We start from the raw sequence: 19,679 nt of genomic DNA, 5'->3' as shown, positions 1-19,679 counted from the left end.
ATCAACGTGAAATTTACATTTTTAAGTTTACGCACATAGTTCAATCTGAGTTAATAGTAATCGAATCAAACAACAATAACAACTTCTATTCAGTTAAAACTTCTCTCGTATCATTCGTGTATCATTTGGTAAAATATGGAAAACCTTCTTATCTATAGTGTTACGCTATTTTGATGCGTGTATTCCTTAAATGCTATAATTACTACTTCTGGAGATTCCACGTTTCTATTCTGCAGTTGCAGACTTTCATCATACTGTCCCATTTCTGTTTATTTGAATTGCTGGCAAACAAGCTGGAGGCTCAACACCTGGTGGTTTTGCCGGCCCTTAAAAACTGTGTAGGTAGAGTAGGTTTAAGAAAGTTTTCTTGAAGGCTCCCAAGTTGGTTCTGAAAAACCACCAGGGATAATTGGTTCAACAGAATGATTGTGGGAAGCAGAAAATACCTTAAAAATCACGCTGTTGTTGATTTTCGCATGTCTAGGTGGAGACCTTGGAATTTTAACGCGATGTCCATAATTCGTCTGCAAGATAAATAACGTTAAATTGATAGCTTATATTCTGTAATTCATTAAGATATCTCAGCAAGAACTGTCAAATAAATGGTGATTCGCAATTATTGATAAAAAATAATTCTAAAACAAACTTTGGACAAATTAAAAAATTAGTATACTTGTTATATCTCTAAACGTGCAGTGAAGATTGCAAGTTATTACGGCGATTTCAATGGGTTTGTTTGAACCGTGTAATTTTAGTTAGGATAAATATTCACTGTGAGAGAAGGGACTTGAACTACCATTTCATTTTAAATACATATTTTGTTACAGATTATGTAGACAAGTTGAAGATCTATGAATCTCTCATACAAAGTTTTACTTTGTCCATTATACTTGTAGTTTCTGCAGCGTTCGCATGGAGAGCGCCCGGTCTGAGCGCTATCCACTTGAACTACTCAAACCAGGATACGTTCGCATATCTCAAGCAATATTCAACCATAATCACATATACTAATCTATGTCCTTGCTGAAACTAAATCAATACCTCACAACGAGGCATAACAATAGGCAGATTATGTTTTAATATAATCAGTGCCAAGTGACCACGATTATGGCCCATTATAATTTGCATTAGGCGCGGGAAAGTAAATGCTGCCAATTCGAATACCTCGTTAGTCTATTACGCAAATCCACACGCTGTTTACTATTAAAATATGTCACGCGGAATTCGCTAGTCTCTCTTAAATAATAGTTGCCGTGGTAGACTTTTTTAAGGGCGCCACGTTTTAATCTACGCGACTTACCAAAGGTTTATTGATTTTCTCACATTTAAGTGTGATTTTTTTTTTATATGTCATAAAAAGTGGATGCAGGAGGCAACCCGTTGAAGCCGAGATGGCCTAGTGGTTAGAACGCGTGCATCTTAACCGATGATTGCGGGCTTAAACCCAGGCAAGCACAACTGAAAATTCATGTGCTTAATTGTTTATAATTCATCTCTTGCTCAGTGGTGAAGGAAAACATCTTGAGGAAACCTGCATGTGTATCCATTTCAAAGAAATTCTGCCACATGTGTATCCACCAACTCGCATTGGAGCAGCGTGGTAGATATGCTCCAAACCTTCTCCTCAAAGGGAAAGCCTTAAACTTTAGCCCAGCAGTGGGAAATTTACAGACTGTTAATGTTGTTGTATGTTGTACGCTTTAATCACAAGTCGTATCGATTCGGAAAAACCGCCGGCGGAAGATTTACTTATCGTTTCCTTTTTTTCACGTCAAACAACTCGATGTTATGGTAATTCTTAAATAGCTTATAAACTAATTTAACTCCAAACAGACAAGTCGTTATTTGGTTTACACGAGCAGTCTTATAATTAGATCCTTGTCATCTCGAAACATCCTTCAAGTTTCAAAATATCATTAGTGTTGTTCTCAACTTGTTTCCGAAGCTCTTCAATCGCATCTAGTCGACTATTTCTTGAGATGCAATTTTTAATCTCTACACTAACAGTTTTAATGCCTTACTTTAATACATACTAAAGCAATGTTTTTAAAAATTATACCAGAAGATCAATGCGTTTTCGGGATTGAGTTATATACTAATAAAATATTTACATGACAGCGAGTTGATAGCTTCAGAGGGAGATTTAGTATTAATCATAGTTTGCCTATTTTTAATGGCGTTCTTGTTGCTTATGATCAATTGTTTGTATCCGGTCTGATAATAACTGTTATTTTTATGTTAACAAAATTTATTGTTTATTTGTAATAGAAAATTTATGTTAAGAACGGGTAGTCCCGAATAGGTAGTGTGTCATAAAACGTGCTGAAAACCGATTCATTCAACTTCTCACCGTCGCACGAGGCAGACACTTTCTAACCTATTGGCTCTCAATATAAGCTAACACCCTAACCATATTATATTTTTTGTATTTGTACTGGGAAATTAAATATTAGTGTACTGAACAATTACAACGCATCTATATTTCTGATATTCCGACATTATCACGCACGGTGGAGGATAACAGCCAAGAACATTTTAAAAGCCTTTCTGATGATCCGACATATATGTTATATGGATTGAAGTATTCATGGACAAGCGTGAATTTCACGTTCTTGTACGATAAATATCATAAAAGGAAACATAAATTTAAATAAATAATATCTTAACAATTAAAAAAAGTAAAATGATTGTAGTTCTTGGAAATATTGTTGAAAAAAATTATCGTGAAGAGATTTTGGACATCGGAAACAAATTTGTCAAATTATTCAAATTTTCTCAGTAGCAAACCGGAGTATGAAAGAGTCTAAAAATACGTACATTACCGTTGGTACTGTGGAATTGTGCATCATACGCTGTGGCCGTAATTGATAAGAAAGACATTATATTATGTTTAGTGGGTCGATTAATTTTCATAAAATGGTTGACGTAGATTAGAATGTATCAATTTATTTAAACTTATTATTTAAGTCCAATAATGTACTTAGAACTTTTAATACAAATAAAAAATATCTTCTCTAGATGTATTAAATAGAAGTTGAAAGATTGAACTGAAATAAATAATACAAATTTAATTTAGGTATTAAAAACAATTTTAGGTTAACAAAAACAAGTAAAACACTTATATTAACATACATTTTACATTAACACCCTGTAAATTTCCCACTGCTGGGCTAAGGCCTCCTCTCCCTTTGACGAGAAGGTTTGGAGCATATCCCACCACGCTGCTCCGATGCGGGTTGGTGGAATACACGTGTGTCAGAATTTCGTTTCAGAAATTAGACACATGCAGGTTTCCTCACGATGTTTTCCTTCACCACCGAGCACGAGATGAATTATAAACACAAATTAAGCACATGAAATTTCAGTGGTGCTTGCCTGGGTTGGAACCCGAAATCATCGGTTAAGATGCACGCGTCTAACCACTGGGACATCTCGGCTCACTAAGTAAAACACTTGTCACAAATATATTATATACACACAAAGTCACTGACGATAAGATAGTGTTAAATAAATTTAAAAATTCTGTGTCATTTGCACATTTCGCTAAAAGAGTGATTTGAACAAACAGAAAGTTGGTGAAGAAGGATGATGAATAGGTTGAATATTCAAAGGCAAAGTCAACTCGGAACGAAGATCCCAGATAAATAAAGACTTCATGAACTTTAGAGGTTATTTTAAAAGAAAAGAAGTAGATAATTTTGAAACATTACTGTTATTTCTTAATGAACCTTTGATTAAAAACTGTTTAAAGTTCTTATATATTATTTCTCGACTTTGTAATGTTATTCGCTTGCTTAGTTTTTTATTTTTAGTTATATTATAGTTATGTCACGACATTATATACTATCTATACTAATGCGAATGCAAATGTAATCTGTGTCTATCTGTCGCTCTTTTACAGCCAAGCCATTGAACCAAATTTGAATTTTTAAATTCGTTAAGGATATAGGGTTATAGGCTACTTTTTTATGCATAACATCTAACGACCAAAACTACAACGCGACCAAAAATAGTGGTCTACAACTACTAATGTATAGTAATGTGTTATTTACTTGGTGGCAGGGCTTTGTGAAAATGTGTCTGGGTACCACCACTTATTTTTTATTCGACCGCTTAACAACATTACTATTTTTTTAATTCGGTTTGAAGGGTGCGTATGCTAAAGTATAATTTTAGGTATACGTAATACCTTTCTGGGCTTGGGGTTTCTTGGGCTATTAGTTTCGTTATGTATAATAATACAAGATAAGACACTGGTTCGAATAACATTTAAACCTAGGATTGTGGGTCCAACCCAGTCGCCTCTGAATTTTTATATGCTCAATTTATGCTCATATTGCACCTCGTGTTCAATTTTTTTTTTTTTGAATTAGCTCTCCTACCCATAGCAGATGAGACATTTGCCCAGCTGTGGGTTGTTACTTGTCTTATCTTAACTTAAATAAATTATTAATTTATTTTGATATATTAAATAGGAATATATAAATCTGAGGAAAAATTCAAAGCATATTTAAATAAGAAAGCGCTATAACCGTATATCAAAAGTATGTAGCACGTTTGCTGTTCCCGCAGGAATATATGAATTTTAAAACGGTGTTTTGATTTTTTTCTACCTTTCTGAATTATTCTAAGAATGCACAATCATTTTGTATCTTTCCTTATAATTTCCTTGATTTTATTCCAACTATATACTTATATAGCTTTATTTAAATTTTAATATAGATCAACTTCAAATAAACTGTAGCCTTTTATGAAGTACAAGTTTTTAAGAACGCGCTTCAAAGTGAATAAGACCATGGAGAGATGCAAATGCGAAATGATAATCTCCACATCGAATATTACATTCACAATGGGGAATCGAAGAAGGTTTCATCGTCGTTCAACGTGTTAAATGTCGAATCGATCGTCCTTGCAATCGACGAGTTGAATCAATATTGTAACTGATTCGATTTGCGATAATTTACACCCTAGGCGCGATGTTTGGCGTATGTCTTCCGCTGAAATTATATATGTACAATATATTTTGTCACATGTAAGTTTTTGGATAAACTGACAAATTTGGTACGTTGCCGTCATAGTCACGATAAAATTTTATATTTATTAACGCAACATATAATTATAATATCTTATAAACCGTGATAAGCTAATGGTTACAAGACGTGAATCATAATCATGAGTTCAAAGCACCATTGAATTCATGTTCTTAATTTGTAATTCATCTCATGCTCGGCGGTGAAGGAAAACATCGGGAGGAAAACTGAACGTAGTAAAGGAGAAATTGTCGCGTGTATCCATAAGCCCGCATTGTAGCAGCGTGGTGCAGTAAAATCCAAATCTTGTATATCAAAAAGGAAAGGGGCCTTTGTCCAGTGGGACGGTAACAGGTCGTTACTATGTTATATAATGTACTATATTATGAAAAGGGTATAAAGATTTAAGTGTCGAGACATTTAGAAATGAACTAGAAATCATTTCGTAATGAGGTGCGGCAATATTATAGAAGTAAATTTCAAGTATTCGTAGCTTTGAACAGAAACTGAAAATGTCAATGTTTGCGACTAAGCGTTATTTTGGAGAAATGCATTCAAACATGTATTTCATTATTTCTTGAGAAATTACTTAAAAACAATCAATTCTTGAGACATTACGGAAATCTTTAGTCGTTTACTTTTATTTATATCATGTATTTTTATTATACTTTTTTAACAATTTAATATTGAGGCGAGGCAATGTCTACCCTTTGGTTATTTAGTAAAATTATAATTCTATTGACGTATGCTTGAACAGTAGCTAATCGCCGTACCGAATTGAAATTAATTTGGGAGGGTCGCGAATAGAGTGCGTTAAATTTTGACTGAACTAACGAACAATTGACTATAAATTTTAATAGTCGGAACTTACATACAATTATTTTTTTTTTTTATCCTAATACTAGCTAGTTATTCAACTAGTTTAACTAGCTATGTTTTAACCAATGAGGGGCATAGTCTTGCTCGTAATGTTACGTAGTATATTTTTTCACGCTGCTATTTAAATATCTCGTAATGATTTTAAAACTACTGCAGCGAATTACAACGTGAAAAATATGATAGATATAATATTTGAACGTTTATAATTTCTATGTTATTTACTTTTTAAAATAAACAAGCGTAAATGGTTTCTTAATATATTATTAGTATTTTAAGGAAAATAAAGTTTTATTTTTTAAATCTCACTAAATTTAAAGTATCTATTATGTATCATAAAATAATGACGGTGAAGAAAAAAAATTGTTAATGTTGCGTAATTATAATATTATTAAAATGAACACAATATGAGACCGGAAATAATATATTGAAATTATGAAATCGGAAACATTGTGTTATTTTAATGAGTTTTTATTTTATCTCGTTCTTATACATAGTTTTTATTTTATTCCATTAAAAAGTATTAAATAAATTTGAATGTTAACTTTTATATTCTATAAATAAAATAAAAATACGTATGAATACCGCCATCTTTTGGATTTTTTGTATTTGTCACAGAGGTAATTTCTGATTAAGACTTACGGAGTGGCGTAGCCCGTGACTACTGAATCTCGTAAAACGCCATCATTAAGTGTTGTAATGCTCCGCTAGATGGCGCAAATTTTATGAACTACAGGATTAATGTAGTAATCAAACCAGAATTCGAAAAATTAAGAACAATCCTTATTGTTTTCAACGCATATTGATATTTATCAGTCTATTAAGTATAAACGAACAATTCTTACAATCACGGCGACATCGTTGTGTAAAATCGACACCGTTTCACACCGATTGCTAATAAAATTTAAATAATTATAAACATTTTTTCATAGGGAAGTATTTTTTATATTATGCAGTTTATAACTTGCCGTTAGATGGCGCTGTAAAAATATTTCAATACCATTTAACCGATCAACATACTAACTGTACAACGATTGTACTATTATATTATAATTAATTTAAGCATTCAATACTTCTAATGATGTATCTTTGTAATTACTTTAATTAGGTACTAAATAATTAAATTTGACACTTACTGAATTACTCTAATAACTACCGCATCATGACGCATTAGTTAGTCCATCACCAAACATTAATACATTAGGTACCTATGCTGCTGAATTCCAGCTAAAAGGCTTAATGAGCGAGTTTAATTAATTACACGAACAAAAACAAAACTTCGCAGTTTGGCTGTATATTATGTAGTGTCAGTAAAAGGATTCGATCACATATTTAGTTGAAAGCTAGAGGCACTGGTGACGTAGCATCTTAGCTCCCAAGGTTAGTGGCAAATAGGTATGCTGATGAATGGTTATTATTTCTCACAGCACCAATGTCTATGGGCGGTGGTGACTTACAATCAGGTAGCCTATATATCCGTCCGCCTATTACATAAAAAAAATCAGTGAACTATTTGAAGTTAAATAATAAGTTAACTATTTTTAAATTTCAAAAATTGTACTATATTCTAATACTTGATGATGTCGCTTACATAATTTTCATGGTGACTAGATTCCGAGCACCAAGATACTGATAATTGTTTACGCTATAACGGAAGCGTAGCGTGCCTTGGCCCGTATAAAAATTTGTTGAGGGGCCCTCAGGAAGGGTAAAGATTTTTCACAAAAGAAATTTTTCATGGTCAAGTATAGTTTGGGTAAAATTGCTTCTAATGGAAACACCGTTAACCCATGCAGAGGATTACGATTTGTTTTGACGATCTACTAATAACCAACACAAGTGGCAATGCACGTTTAAAACATAAGATTATCATAATCAGGATTTTGGATTTTTTTTTGGATATATGAATAATAGTAGACCGAAAAAGGTTAGTTACTTTTTGAATCTTTTGAAGACGTTCCTTGTGGTTGAAATGGACCCAATTTAAAAATTATACGATAGATACGGCAATTTTATAATTGATACGGCAGATACGGCGGTAGCTACGCCCCTGCGGTATAAACTAATAAGAATTTACCCCAACCCGGGGTTTGAAACGGGTTTCGAAAGGGGATACCGGCGTTTTAAACCTTATGAGTTAGCGGCTGGACGAACGAAGCCGTTAAGGAAATTTAATAATAATATATTTAAATATAATAACGTTAAATTAATTAAGTAACAAATGATTTTATAAGATTTCCAGGAATCCATCCATTATTGTGTGTTTTGATTTAGTGGCATAAATAACATTGTCCTTATAAAAAAATATTAATTTTAGTCACAATCGTAACCCATATAATTTGATAAATGAGTTTACAGGAAAATTTAGTAAACCGTGTATATTTGCGGTTATACTTTGAATTAATTATTGCATATTTGATAAACAACGACATTAAATCTAAAAATAGAATTATTTTTAAGAGGAAATAAAAACTATAATCAAAGTACATATATAATCGAATATTTCTGTAATTAATTTATGCTTTGGGATTTTGTAATGCTCTGTCAGAATTGGACTCACGTTGATTGTTTGCAATGTTAGGAAAATAAAAAGTGAAATAATATAGTACTCAGTTGTATATCGTAATCAGGTGTATTACGATACGGTCGTAGGCGCAAGTGATCCCATGGCACGCAAAAAGAGACAGAGTCAATATCGCTCGACCCGACATTTATACTTTATGTGGGAGAAAATTGTGAACCTTTTTAGGATAAACAATATAATTGTTATAGTAAAATAAGAAATTAAAAAAAATTGCGTGGGCCGGCCATATTTGTCGTAAAATCGATAACCGTTGGGGAAAACGTGTTCTAGAGTGGAGGCCGCATCTCGGCAAACGTAGTGTAGGACGTCCTCAGGCACGGTGGAGTGACGATTGGCTGGACGGCTGGCAGGAGCTGGATGCGAGTTGCCGAAGAAAGACCACAGTGGCGTGCATTTGGAGAGGCCTATGTCCAGCAGTGGATGAATGTAGGCTGATAATATGATATCTTATATATAAAAATAAGTGGCATTTTTCGTTATCACTTTATAACTCAAGAACGGGCTCATCTATCCAAACCAAATGTTCAGGGTTTGTTCGGACTATTTAGTTGATGGTTTATGTGAAGTTTGCACAAAATCGGTCGAGTGCTTCTTCATTTATCACATTTTTTGTAACAAATGATTTCAATAAATGGCGGGTAATTTTGTTAATGGAAATTTTTTAGACGTGAAATTGTCTGCCAAATTAAAAGTAAGTATCAACTAAAAATTAGTACACTCATCCACCAGTTTCAATAGGTAATACGTCTTAATTCAATTTATTATTTCCAAATAACCCATGGCATAGCATTAAATATTGGCATGTAACACAATTTATTATTTTAAAAATGATTGAGCTGTCATTAAAAATAATACAAAAATCAGTTAGAACATCGATTCATTTCTTAAAAAAATATACTACTTAAGTGCTAGCTATTTAAAAACTAAAATCATGCAAATATTTTTTTTGTTTGTCGATTTTGTCAAGTTTGTCGATTTAAAAGTAGCGCGTACTTTCAATTTTTAAATTTTACTCAGTTTTTTAGTGCGCTGTCGGTCATGTAGTTAGCAGGCTTTATTTGAATTAAATTGTCAAACGCATTTACACAAACGGTAAGTTTTGAACTGTTGAAGTGATTACATTGTATAATTATTATTTTAATTATTATTATTTTATATATTGTGATAATATTGTTTTTTATTTACAAAATAAAAAAGCAGATAACATTATCACGATATTTGAAATCTATTTCGTCAGTTAAGTTGATGACTATAAATATTAAATTAGTAAATACCACATATATAGATCTATAGATTATTTGGTTTCTACCTATTAAAATAATTCTAGTTATTTTATACGCAATATCAAAAACAACTTAAGTATTATTATACAAGAATTTAAAAACATAATTTTTGTTAAGGTTTTCAGAATTATAAACCGAGACACACGACGATTTTACGACGATGACGATGTACGAAAGCCTAAACCGAACGATAAATACAAAGAGTTTATTAATAAAATCTTGACCAAGAAAATTAATGTTCCATATTTGAAGTTAATTAAAGTATAACGTTATCCTCACGCGGTTGATCGATGAGGAAATACGTACGATTTTAATATGTTAGTTCTAAGCTGTAATTTATTAGTCGACAATTAATAATGGAGTTGAAACGAGGGGTGTTTGTGATTTTGTGTTTTATAATTCCGAAAACAATTTATTCTGGTAATATTACATTTATAAATTGAGGTATATTATTTATCAGATTGAACAAGAATATCAGAAACCGTAACCTAAGCTTAGGATAGTTATGCTTTCTACGGGTTGTGAATGTTCTTCTTTTTCAAGAAGAAAATTTTTGATCCTTTTCAACTTGCTGCTCCAATGCAATTAGTCACTAAATATTTATTTCGCAATATTTTAAGTGACGCATGCCGGTTTTTTCACAATATTTTGTTCATCGATCAAAAAATACGATACCGTAATTATTAAGCACAAGAAAACTCAGTCCATTTTTGGATTCGAACTTGTGACTCGATTAAAATCAGTTTGTTTGGTCCATTGGGCTCTTTTAGAATAATCTTTGTATTTATAATTATCTCCTAGTACTTTATAGTTTCCGTATTCGATGTTTTTTTATATTTTAAATTTGAAAATATATTGGATTGACGATTCAAAAGTACTCGTAAAAGCCTACTTGAATAAAGTACATTTTGATTTTGATTAATGGATGGTTATTTATGAATATACGTAACATAATTTTACGTTAAGTCAACTTGGAACTTGGCAACAAATATTACTGAATAAGTGAATACTGTTGTGCTTTGTTACAGAACCTGTAAAACATAGGAAAACCGATGCACCTGTAGTTTCGGTAAGTACAATATTCTTGGTGCCATTAGATTCCTATAATAAATTAATTAATTGAAATTCATTGCGTATTCATTGCGTCATTCATAGTTTATAATAATGCGTTAAATTGCGAGCAGTTATTACTTTATACGATCATTCGACAGTTTACAATATGACGAGATAGATTATTATGTAATGGCACATCTATTTAAAATCAAAAATGAACTTTCAAAATGTCAGCGTTCAACTAAACTTTATTCTGGTTTCTTAATATGACGAACATTTCAACAAGTCGTTATAACATGCAGATTTACGTGTAATTGTTTTGATAAAAATATTGTTTCATATGATTGTGAATTCACGAACAGTATTTATCCAAGGTGCCAAACTTCATGTTTATATTGGTAAATTTTAATTCGAGCTTATAATTTGATTCCATTACTTGTAATTAAAGTATAAACCTTCGATATAATGTTTTAATAATTCTATGATAATTCAAATATTTGTAGGAATGCTATCATGAGATTTATGTAATAAGTACAATGCAATATATGGCACTCATACAGGAAATTGTTTCAGATAAGTGGATATATGGGTAAAGAAATCAAAACAGAGCTAAGTAAGTCATTTATTATTGGAAGTTTAATATTTGTTTGTTTGTTATGTGTATATATATTGTGTTTCTTTTTTTCAGATGGATGTAATCTGAAAATTGTAAGTATTTTATTTTTTATATATTTAACTAGTATTGTTAATTTATTTACCTATTTCTTAATAACACTAATCTTTATACCAACTCAATTATCTAAAGTAAAAAATTAAATGATAAGCAAACTATCCACCAACCCGCGTTGAACAGCGTGGTGGAATGAGTACCAAATCATCTCCTCATAAGGGGAGTACCTTTGCCTATTATGTAATGCAAAAATGGTAAAAAGTAATGTATTAAATTCATTATTTATTTGTTCCTCTAGGGCATAACTGGTCTGAAAAGTTGCAGTGCTGGTAAGCCAATTTCTAATAATGTAATCAAAACGATGGTTTACGTGAATAAAAGTCAGTAGACAATAGAATGTTACAATATAGTTGAGTATTATTAGCAATTTAAATATAAGAATATATGCCATCACTCTCGCAGTTTAGTTTATTATCTATAAATGTTTCGAATATTTATAAACAATTCACATTGGCCTTTTTTGAAATGCCTAAATATAAGAGAAATATAAAAGATTAATAAACACAAAATTAATAGAAAATAGTCAATAAAAGAATCATTGCAACCGACATTTAAATATAGCTCTTTAAGGTTTCGATTTTGGAAGGTGTCGTCCATACAAACAGTTTCTTTAGGAATTGGAATTCAATAGTTACTGATTATGTCCTAAGAATTTCTTACGTTTTCTCTGTAATTCTAAATTTAATCGATATAAATTAATGATTATATATTTTTTTAATACTAAAAAATAATTGTATTCTGATGGAAGGTGTTTTTTATTTTTATTTTACTATAATAAATATATATTGCTTAATCACAGACGATTCGTTGTGTGGTAAATCGAAGGGCGGACTTAGTGTACCTGGAAAAGAAGGAAAGGCAGGAGCAACAGGGCCACCTGGGCCAATAGGGCCATTAGGTCCTCCGGGACCATCAGGTCCTTCAGGTTCGCCTGGGCCATTAGGATCCACGGGAGCTAAAGGAGATATAGGACCACCAGGATCACCAGGTCTTCCAGGGAAAACGGGACCAATAGGATTATCGGGAGTTAAAGGAGATATTGGACCACCTGGACCAACTGGGCCTCAAGGCCCTAAAGGAGATTTAGGACCGATAGGGCCTGTTGGAATACCTGGAATAAAAGGAGAGACTGGACCACAAGGTCCTATAGGATTTATAGGAGCACCGGGACCAAGAGGTTTACCAGGGTTAGCAGGGATTCAAGTAAGAACAATTTTATAACAAAGGATAAGAAATCCCAGTGATTAGAACAAGTCATTTTAATCAAAGATTGTTCGTTCAAATTCGACCATTCATAGTTCATTCAATAATTTCTTGCTCGCTGTTTGTGGAAAACGTCACATCGAACGTCAAACTGTCACATAATATGTTTCTATGCACCGTCATTAGGACAGTATTACCATGTTATATTTCCAATAGACAGTGTTACTTTAAATACACTAATATGAGTGCTATTTTTTAGTATCAATATCCTTACAAAATAGATTAGATAATTGTAATGTGTAGGTTAATTCATTATTTGTGATTGAATTAAAGTATCGATAAATTTATTTATACTGAGTATGTTTCTAATACTTATGTTGTTTATTTAATAAAATGTTAATGTATATTTTAGGGTGTGCCTGGTTTCAATGGAAGCAATGGCGAAATGGGAATGAAGGTAAGAATTCATGCTTACTATATAAATTCTGATGTTTTTGTACCTTTTAAAATTAAAAATTGTATGTTTTGCTACATTTAAACATATATTGTAACATATGTATGTCTACTGAGGATATACTGTCTGTGTACATCGATTAGAGAAAATCATATAAAAATATTATACTTTATTCATGTATTATTAGAACATAAATATTAATTAATCGTATAAGGTTTTGTTTATCTCTTTAAATTTGTCTTTATTATTTTTCGCTTCTTGACTGTGCTGATAGTTATCTCTCCAACGCATGCTTTAATATATTTCTTAATCTTTTATACATTTAAAAGAACGTTTAATAAAGTGTTTAATAAATAAATAATCGTTTTGTAACTTAAATGTGTTGCAAATAATGAAAGCATTAAGAAATTATAAAAAGGGATCTTAATGAGCAATGACATTTTAATACATACATTCTAAGACGATTTTTTAATATTATGCTTCAGGGTTCAAAAGGTGAACCAGGGCTTCCGGGAAAAGATTGTGTCACTGAAGGTGAGTATTTGTTACGATGTTTTGTGCTTTTACGGCTAGACCGCTTAAACGAATTTGATGTAATTGGGTATGATGAAGAGATCTTGAACTCCAATATTATATCAAGATAAATAAAACTTGTACACCTAACCTTTTACTAAATGATTTCGTCTGCACTAAGTTTGCCTGGAATATAGTGATAAACAAAAGCGTGTCATAATATTATACTTAGTATAACCTCGATACAGTATACGTTAAATGGCTTTTATTGTAAAATAAAATCTTATTCAAATATATTCAAAAAATAAAGTTCAATAAAAATATATTTGCAGGGTTACCTCCTCCAGAAAGCGCCCCGACATATTTGGGAAGTTTTTCGAAACCAGCTGCATCATGCGCAGAGCTGAAAGAAGATGGTATGATCATGTTTATTTATGCTATATAAAAACTAAATGCTACATTTTGTTAGATAAGAAGAGCCGAGATGGTGAGAGCCTGTGGTTAGAACACGTACATCTTAACCGATGATTATGGGTCAGGCAAGCACCACTGAATCGTCACGTGTTTAATTTGTGTTTATAATTAATCTCGTACTCGGCGGTGAAGGAAAACATCGTGAGAAAACCTGCATGTGGCTTATTTCAACGAAATTGTACCACATGACAATCCACCAACCCGCATTGGAGCAGCGTGGTGGAATAGTCTAATATTCAAATATTCTCCTCAAAAGGGAGAGGATGCCTTAGCCCAGTAGTAAGAAATTTACAGGCTGTCCATGTTGTTATTGTTATGTAACAGAGATATTAAGTCTTTATAATTTTTTGGTGGTGCTTTATAGTTTCATAATGAAACTTTACACATCAGAAAGACGAACAGGATATGAGGAATTCAGGGTTCGGATACTAAAACTAATACTCTTTTGACACCATTCTGACATTTAAATTGCAATTATTCTCTTAACTTGCATTTCCTTATTCATTATTTTTTATAGATAAGTTGCTTAAAAGACAAACTATATAAAATAAAATATATAAAATTTGTGAATGTACCAAAGCCGGGAGGATCTACAATATTGTTTGCGTTGATCGCAAAACTGTAAACAACTAGAATAGTACAAAATTTGTAAGTGACACATCATTAGTAGTTGCCACCTGATGGTAAGTGTTCACCACTTCCCATACACATTAGTGCTGTAAGAAATATTAACCATACATTACATGACCAATGCGCCACCAACCTTGGGGCCTAAGATGTTATGTCCCTTGTGCCTGTAGTTACACTGGCTCACTCACCCTTCAAACCGGAACAAACCAATACTAAGTATTGCTGCTTGGTGGTTGGTACTTACCCAGACGGGCATGCACAAAACCCTACCACCAAGAAAAAGTAATCTCAATCGATATATTAAAAAATAAAACACATAAATGATTTCTTTGAAACAAATGTTATCAAAACTTTAACCTGTCACGTACTTCACAATGGGTTCGATAGAGTAACGACAGAAACACCTAACATTTACTCGTACCCTCATGAATTTTCTTTTATAATATACTTTTTTAGGTATATTTTACCTAAATCCTTCTGATCCATTCGAAGTCAATTGCAAAGTAACGGAGAAGGAAGCCTGTCTTAAAATACAAGAATTGGAATATGATATCGACGAGATTGCTATTACGTTCACTAACGATTCATTTTGGTTAAGTGAAATGGGATTTGATTTGACGAAATTTTACAACGTAAGTTTAATACAGTTTCTCAACTCACAATAACATTTAAAAAAGGAATGATACGTCAGAAACGGTTATTGTTATTATATTGCTAAACATATGTAATGTTTAGCTATTTATATTGTTTTAATTGCTTTGAATTGTAAGTGACGTAGTGAAATTGAGACAACGTTTTCTATCGTATATTTATTAGTTTATATTTCATACAGTGCGGATGATGATGCTCACTCGTCATCACTTAGAACAATTGCCTTTCTATTTAAAACAAAAAAAGTAATCATTTATCAGTATAAAACTTGGCTTTTTTTATATGGACTGATCATGGCTATATTCAATTAAAATAATTAGTTTAAAAATGTAATTATATTTCAGCTACAAGTATCTCAGCTCTCCTACCTTCTAGCGTCATCTGCGGGCGTCACACAGACAATAAGATATCATTGTCGCAATACGACAGTGATTAGCGGCACGGATAATGCATTGCAAGTGTTACTTTGGAATGATAATTTAGTGGGACCATATTCCACTAAAAGAACGCCAATGTATTACGATATTCCCAAAGATACGGATACATGCATGGTAAATTTTGTTTTATTTTCGTACTGTACTAGATACAACTTATTAAATTGATATGTTACCGTCTAACTGTGATATCAATTCCGTCGTGAACGAAGAACTTTGGCAACTCTTTTCATTGTCTCACCACCTATAAATGGTAGACCAGCACACGTGTTCAATTTTCGTATAAATTGGTTTCCTTTAAACGCGAAGCCTGCAAGATGCCGTTTCATGCAGAGGCATCTTGCGGGCGAGCAAGGCGAGGGTGGCCAGGGCATTTCATTCTACCTAACTATTCTGGCCGTCTTTGCGTTTCGATTCCGGTTTAGTGGTAAGCAACTAATGGTTGGGTGATCGATTTTTATAATTTAGGTAGGTGGACGTGAAATTGGGTCACTTGATGTCACATGAGGTCACAACCACTTATAGACATTGACGTTATAAAGAATATTAACCATTCCTTACATCGCCTATGCGCCACCAATCTTGGGAACTAAGATGTTATGTCCTATTGTGCCTGTAGATAAATCGACTCACTCTCCCTATAAACCAGAATGCAACAGAAGTAAGTAGTACTGTGTGGTGGTATATTCTACTCACGGTACCACCACCACCACCAACTCATCAGAAATATCTGTCCCAGATGGAGTTACACAAAGCCCTACCAAGTAGGACCATGAATCGGGACAAATGCAACCTATTCTAAGATAACGACACTTTATTGATTCAAATTGATAATTTTGCCCCTCTGATCAACTAAGAGGGTAAATTAAACTCTAAACTAGAAATATGTTAACACGTTTGGCTATTTCTGATCTTGAGCCATTGAAGCACATTTTTGATTTATTATATTAAAAGTCGTAATTCTTAATGTGCGTCACGTGACCTAAAACACGAGCCGCCATGTTGTGACGTCATAAAGGCAAAAACTGTCATTTAAATGTCATCTGGCGCGTTGTAAACAACTTTTCTGAAGTTTTAATACTAGTATTTTAACAACTAGATAATACCCACCAGCGATAGCGATTGGAATTCATTATTTTTCAAAGTAATATCAAATAGCTGTGTACGTTGAATGAGTGTCGGTCGCACGACCACACGACGATACGACCGTTGCTTTTATCAATATTGCGTCACTAAAATGGCTGTAAGAATTTTTGCGGGAATAAAGGAACCTTAAAATTCAATTTTATTTTATGGCAAAAAGCGTGTTTATTTTGCCGAAATATTTCTATTTATAGCTTTTTATTAGGAAAATCGTCATTTTGAAGTACTTTTTCAAACATAGTAGAATACCCTAATACAACTTATGTTTTGTTTCCAGACTGGTGATTCATGGGAGTTCACGGATATAGTATTGGAATCTAAACTTAATACACGTCTTCCAGTGGTAGATTTCTTCATACAAGATATAAGACCCTTGAATCAGAAAGTTTATGTGGAACTGAAAAAATTGTGCTTTAAATATAACATACCATCTACTTAATTAAGGTAAAAAGAAATAAAATTTTTGGTTACGATATAGACTATTCCAATCGAAGAAAAAGTAAAGATAAACAAGCCGTAGTTTGACGAATTCCGTGCAATTTGCTCTTGTTTGTACTTGATTAATATATATTTATTTGTTATACAACAACTCATCTACTCGAATTTTACTTCTAAAGTTCCGATAACAGTTTCGTCGACATTCGAATAGATTATTCCAGCTCTCGCATAAATTCGATGTGAAGTGTTGTTTATTTGGCTTTTGTCGTCTTGTGGTATGAATAGGCTAAATGAATTATTGTTTATCATTCATAATCTGATATATTTTTGTTAAGCTCTGAGAAATGTAAGATATCAATTATTGTAGGTTTTAAGTCTATGATAAAAATAATGGGCAGAAATAATATCGTATCGTAGCAATAACGTATTATATTTATGGTGCTCGTAAGTTATTCATGTAAGTATGAAAGTTAGTAGGTAGTTATTGGATACGTAAAAATAATGCCATCTTTGTTTTGAATTTGAATTATAATTAGTCACTAGTGCCTGTAACGCCATCTCTATGTAACTTATGATATTAACATGCGATCTTTTACCTCAATAGCTATGCTGTAAAACGCAAGATGGCGACTTTGAATTTATATTTAATGATGTACATAATCCCAATACGATTATTTTTTATTCTTGTTATCCTGCTAACTAGAGATCAATCTCATTTTGTTCGAATATATCAGCCTTATTTGTTACCTGTCACCTCGCTGATGAATTTTGGAGTTCAAATTAATTCTCAGGTTTAATTAGAAATAGTAAATCTTCAAAAAAATACGGTCCAATTCTATACTTAGACCAAACATCAAAGTAACCTTTGTAATCGCAGATCAAGGACAGTGGTGCGATGAATAAGAGAGTATTATGACCTACCCAAAAAGTTGGAGAATCTCTTGGCATTAATTAAAAAAAAAGAAGCTTTTGCAAGATTTATGAAAAGTAAATTATTATTAAATTCCCGTATATATTAAGCTAAAGTTTAAAATTTATAAAACTCCCGACCCCAAAACTTATATGTGATCTTTTACTTCATATCTAATGATACCTCTGCTGTAAGATTTTTAGATTTGGGTATCCTGCTCATTGCAGATAATATATAACTCCAGCATCTGATCATATATACCATTACATTTACGTTAAAAATCTAAATTTACTACTAAGATGCTAAATTTCACATATTTTCAACAACTATTAAATACTTGATGATATTGAAATGGCTGAATAGATTTCTTTAATCATACTTGAGAACATACTTGGTTATATGAACCTTTCAAAAAATGAACCTAGATGAAAAGGTTCATCTATTCTACTCCTAACTAGAAGTCACGATACCATAGATTCACACAATAAACTCATAGCTCTCCTCTTTTCGTATCAGAAATTTAGAAAATAGCAAAGCAGACGAAATATCAAATACTAAAATGATGAGTAATAAAATAAAACAAAATCAATTCACTAATAGTTTATTTCTTGTGTGTCTTTGACTCCCGAAATAAGTCTCTGCTTCCTCCAATATTTTTTAGGCTGAAACAAGATTTTCCGCGCTCATTTTACATTAATTTTAATTCTTACCTTACCACATCTCTCTACTCATCATGAACTTCAAAATTATTCATAGTACGAGTATCCTAAGCATTATTTCGAAGAAAATACGTAACACATACATGAAAAGTTTGTATATAAGGTAGGTAATTTTTTAAATAAACTGAACAACGAATTACTTTTTAAATTCATCTGACGTAGGTACCAACCAATTATATAATCTCGCAGTACTGTGTTAGATAAAATGAAGGGGTGAGGTAAGTCGAACTGACGGTATGGTAATCCTTTTTTATCTATACATATAATAAAATTGGAGTGTCTGTTTGTAATATTAAAATATACCAATTTTACTAAATGCATATGTATGTATACACGGTACATATACCAAAATAACATTTTTACAATTTTTGTCTGTCTTGTCTGTTTGTTCCGGCTAATCTCTGGAACGGCTGAACCGATTTCGACGGGACTTTCACTGGCAGATACCGGATGTAATAAAGAGTAACTCAGGCTACTTTTTTTAAGATTTTATAATTATATATAGAATAAAAATAAAATCACGCTACAATATCCAAATAACTTAAATTCAAACA

At 32.2% G+C, this 19,679-nt stretch overlaps 1 protein-coding gene across 1 annotated transcript; it reads left to right on the top strand.

Annotated features, from left to right (window-relative positions):
• The first annotated feature begins 10,116 nt into the window (after window positions 1-10,116).
• Window positions 10,117-18,258, top strand: LOC113393053 (collagen alpha-1(V) chain-like). The gene is made up of 12 exons (XM_064216530.1): window positions 10,117-10,193; window positions 10,802-10,842; window positions 11,400-11,439; window positions 11,515-11,534; window positions 11,795-11,825; window positions 12,356-12,759; window positions 13,172-13,216; window positions 13,699-13,747; window positions 14,059-14,142; window positions 15,287-15,462; window positions 15,826-16,032; window positions 17,336-18,258. Exons 1-12 carry the CDS (start codon window positions 10,130-10,132, stop codon window positions 17,495-17,497), a joined length of 1,323 nt encoding a protein of 440 aa, XP_064072600.1. The 5' UTR covers window positions 10,117-10,129; the 3' UTR covers window positions 17,498-18,258.
• The last annotated feature ends 1,421 nt before the right edge of the window (window positions 18,259-19,679 follow it).

The sequence above is a fragment of the Vanessa tameamea genome, chromosome 12 (assembly GCF_037043105.1).
Source record: "Vanessa tameamea isolate UH-Manoa-2023 chromosome 12, ilVanTame1 primary haplotype, whole genome shotgun sequence".
Taxonomy (NCBI): domain Eukaryota; kingdom Metazoa; phylum Arthropoda; class Insecta; order Lepidoptera; family Nymphalidae; genus Vanessa; species Vanessa tameamea.
Note: the sequence above shows the minus strand (reverse complement) of the source record. Positions and strands in the feature narration are given on the sequence as shown.

What these genes read in the sequence shown, in the direction of transcription:
- LOC113393053 (XM_064216530.1), top strand. Translation starts at nt 10,130, where the DNA reads ATGGAGTTGAAACGAGGGGTGTTTGTGATTTTGTGTTTTATAATTCCG. An exon ending in TCCGAAAACAATTTATTCTG is followed by an intron (nt 10,194 to 10,801) that starts GTAATATTACAT and finishes GCTTTGTTACAG; the next exon opens with AACCTGTAAAACATAGGAAA. An exon ending in ATTTGACGAAATTTTACAAC is followed by an intron (nt 15,463 to 15,825) that starts GTAAGTTTAATA and finishes ATTATATTTCAG; the next exon opens with CTACAAGTATCTCAGCTCTC.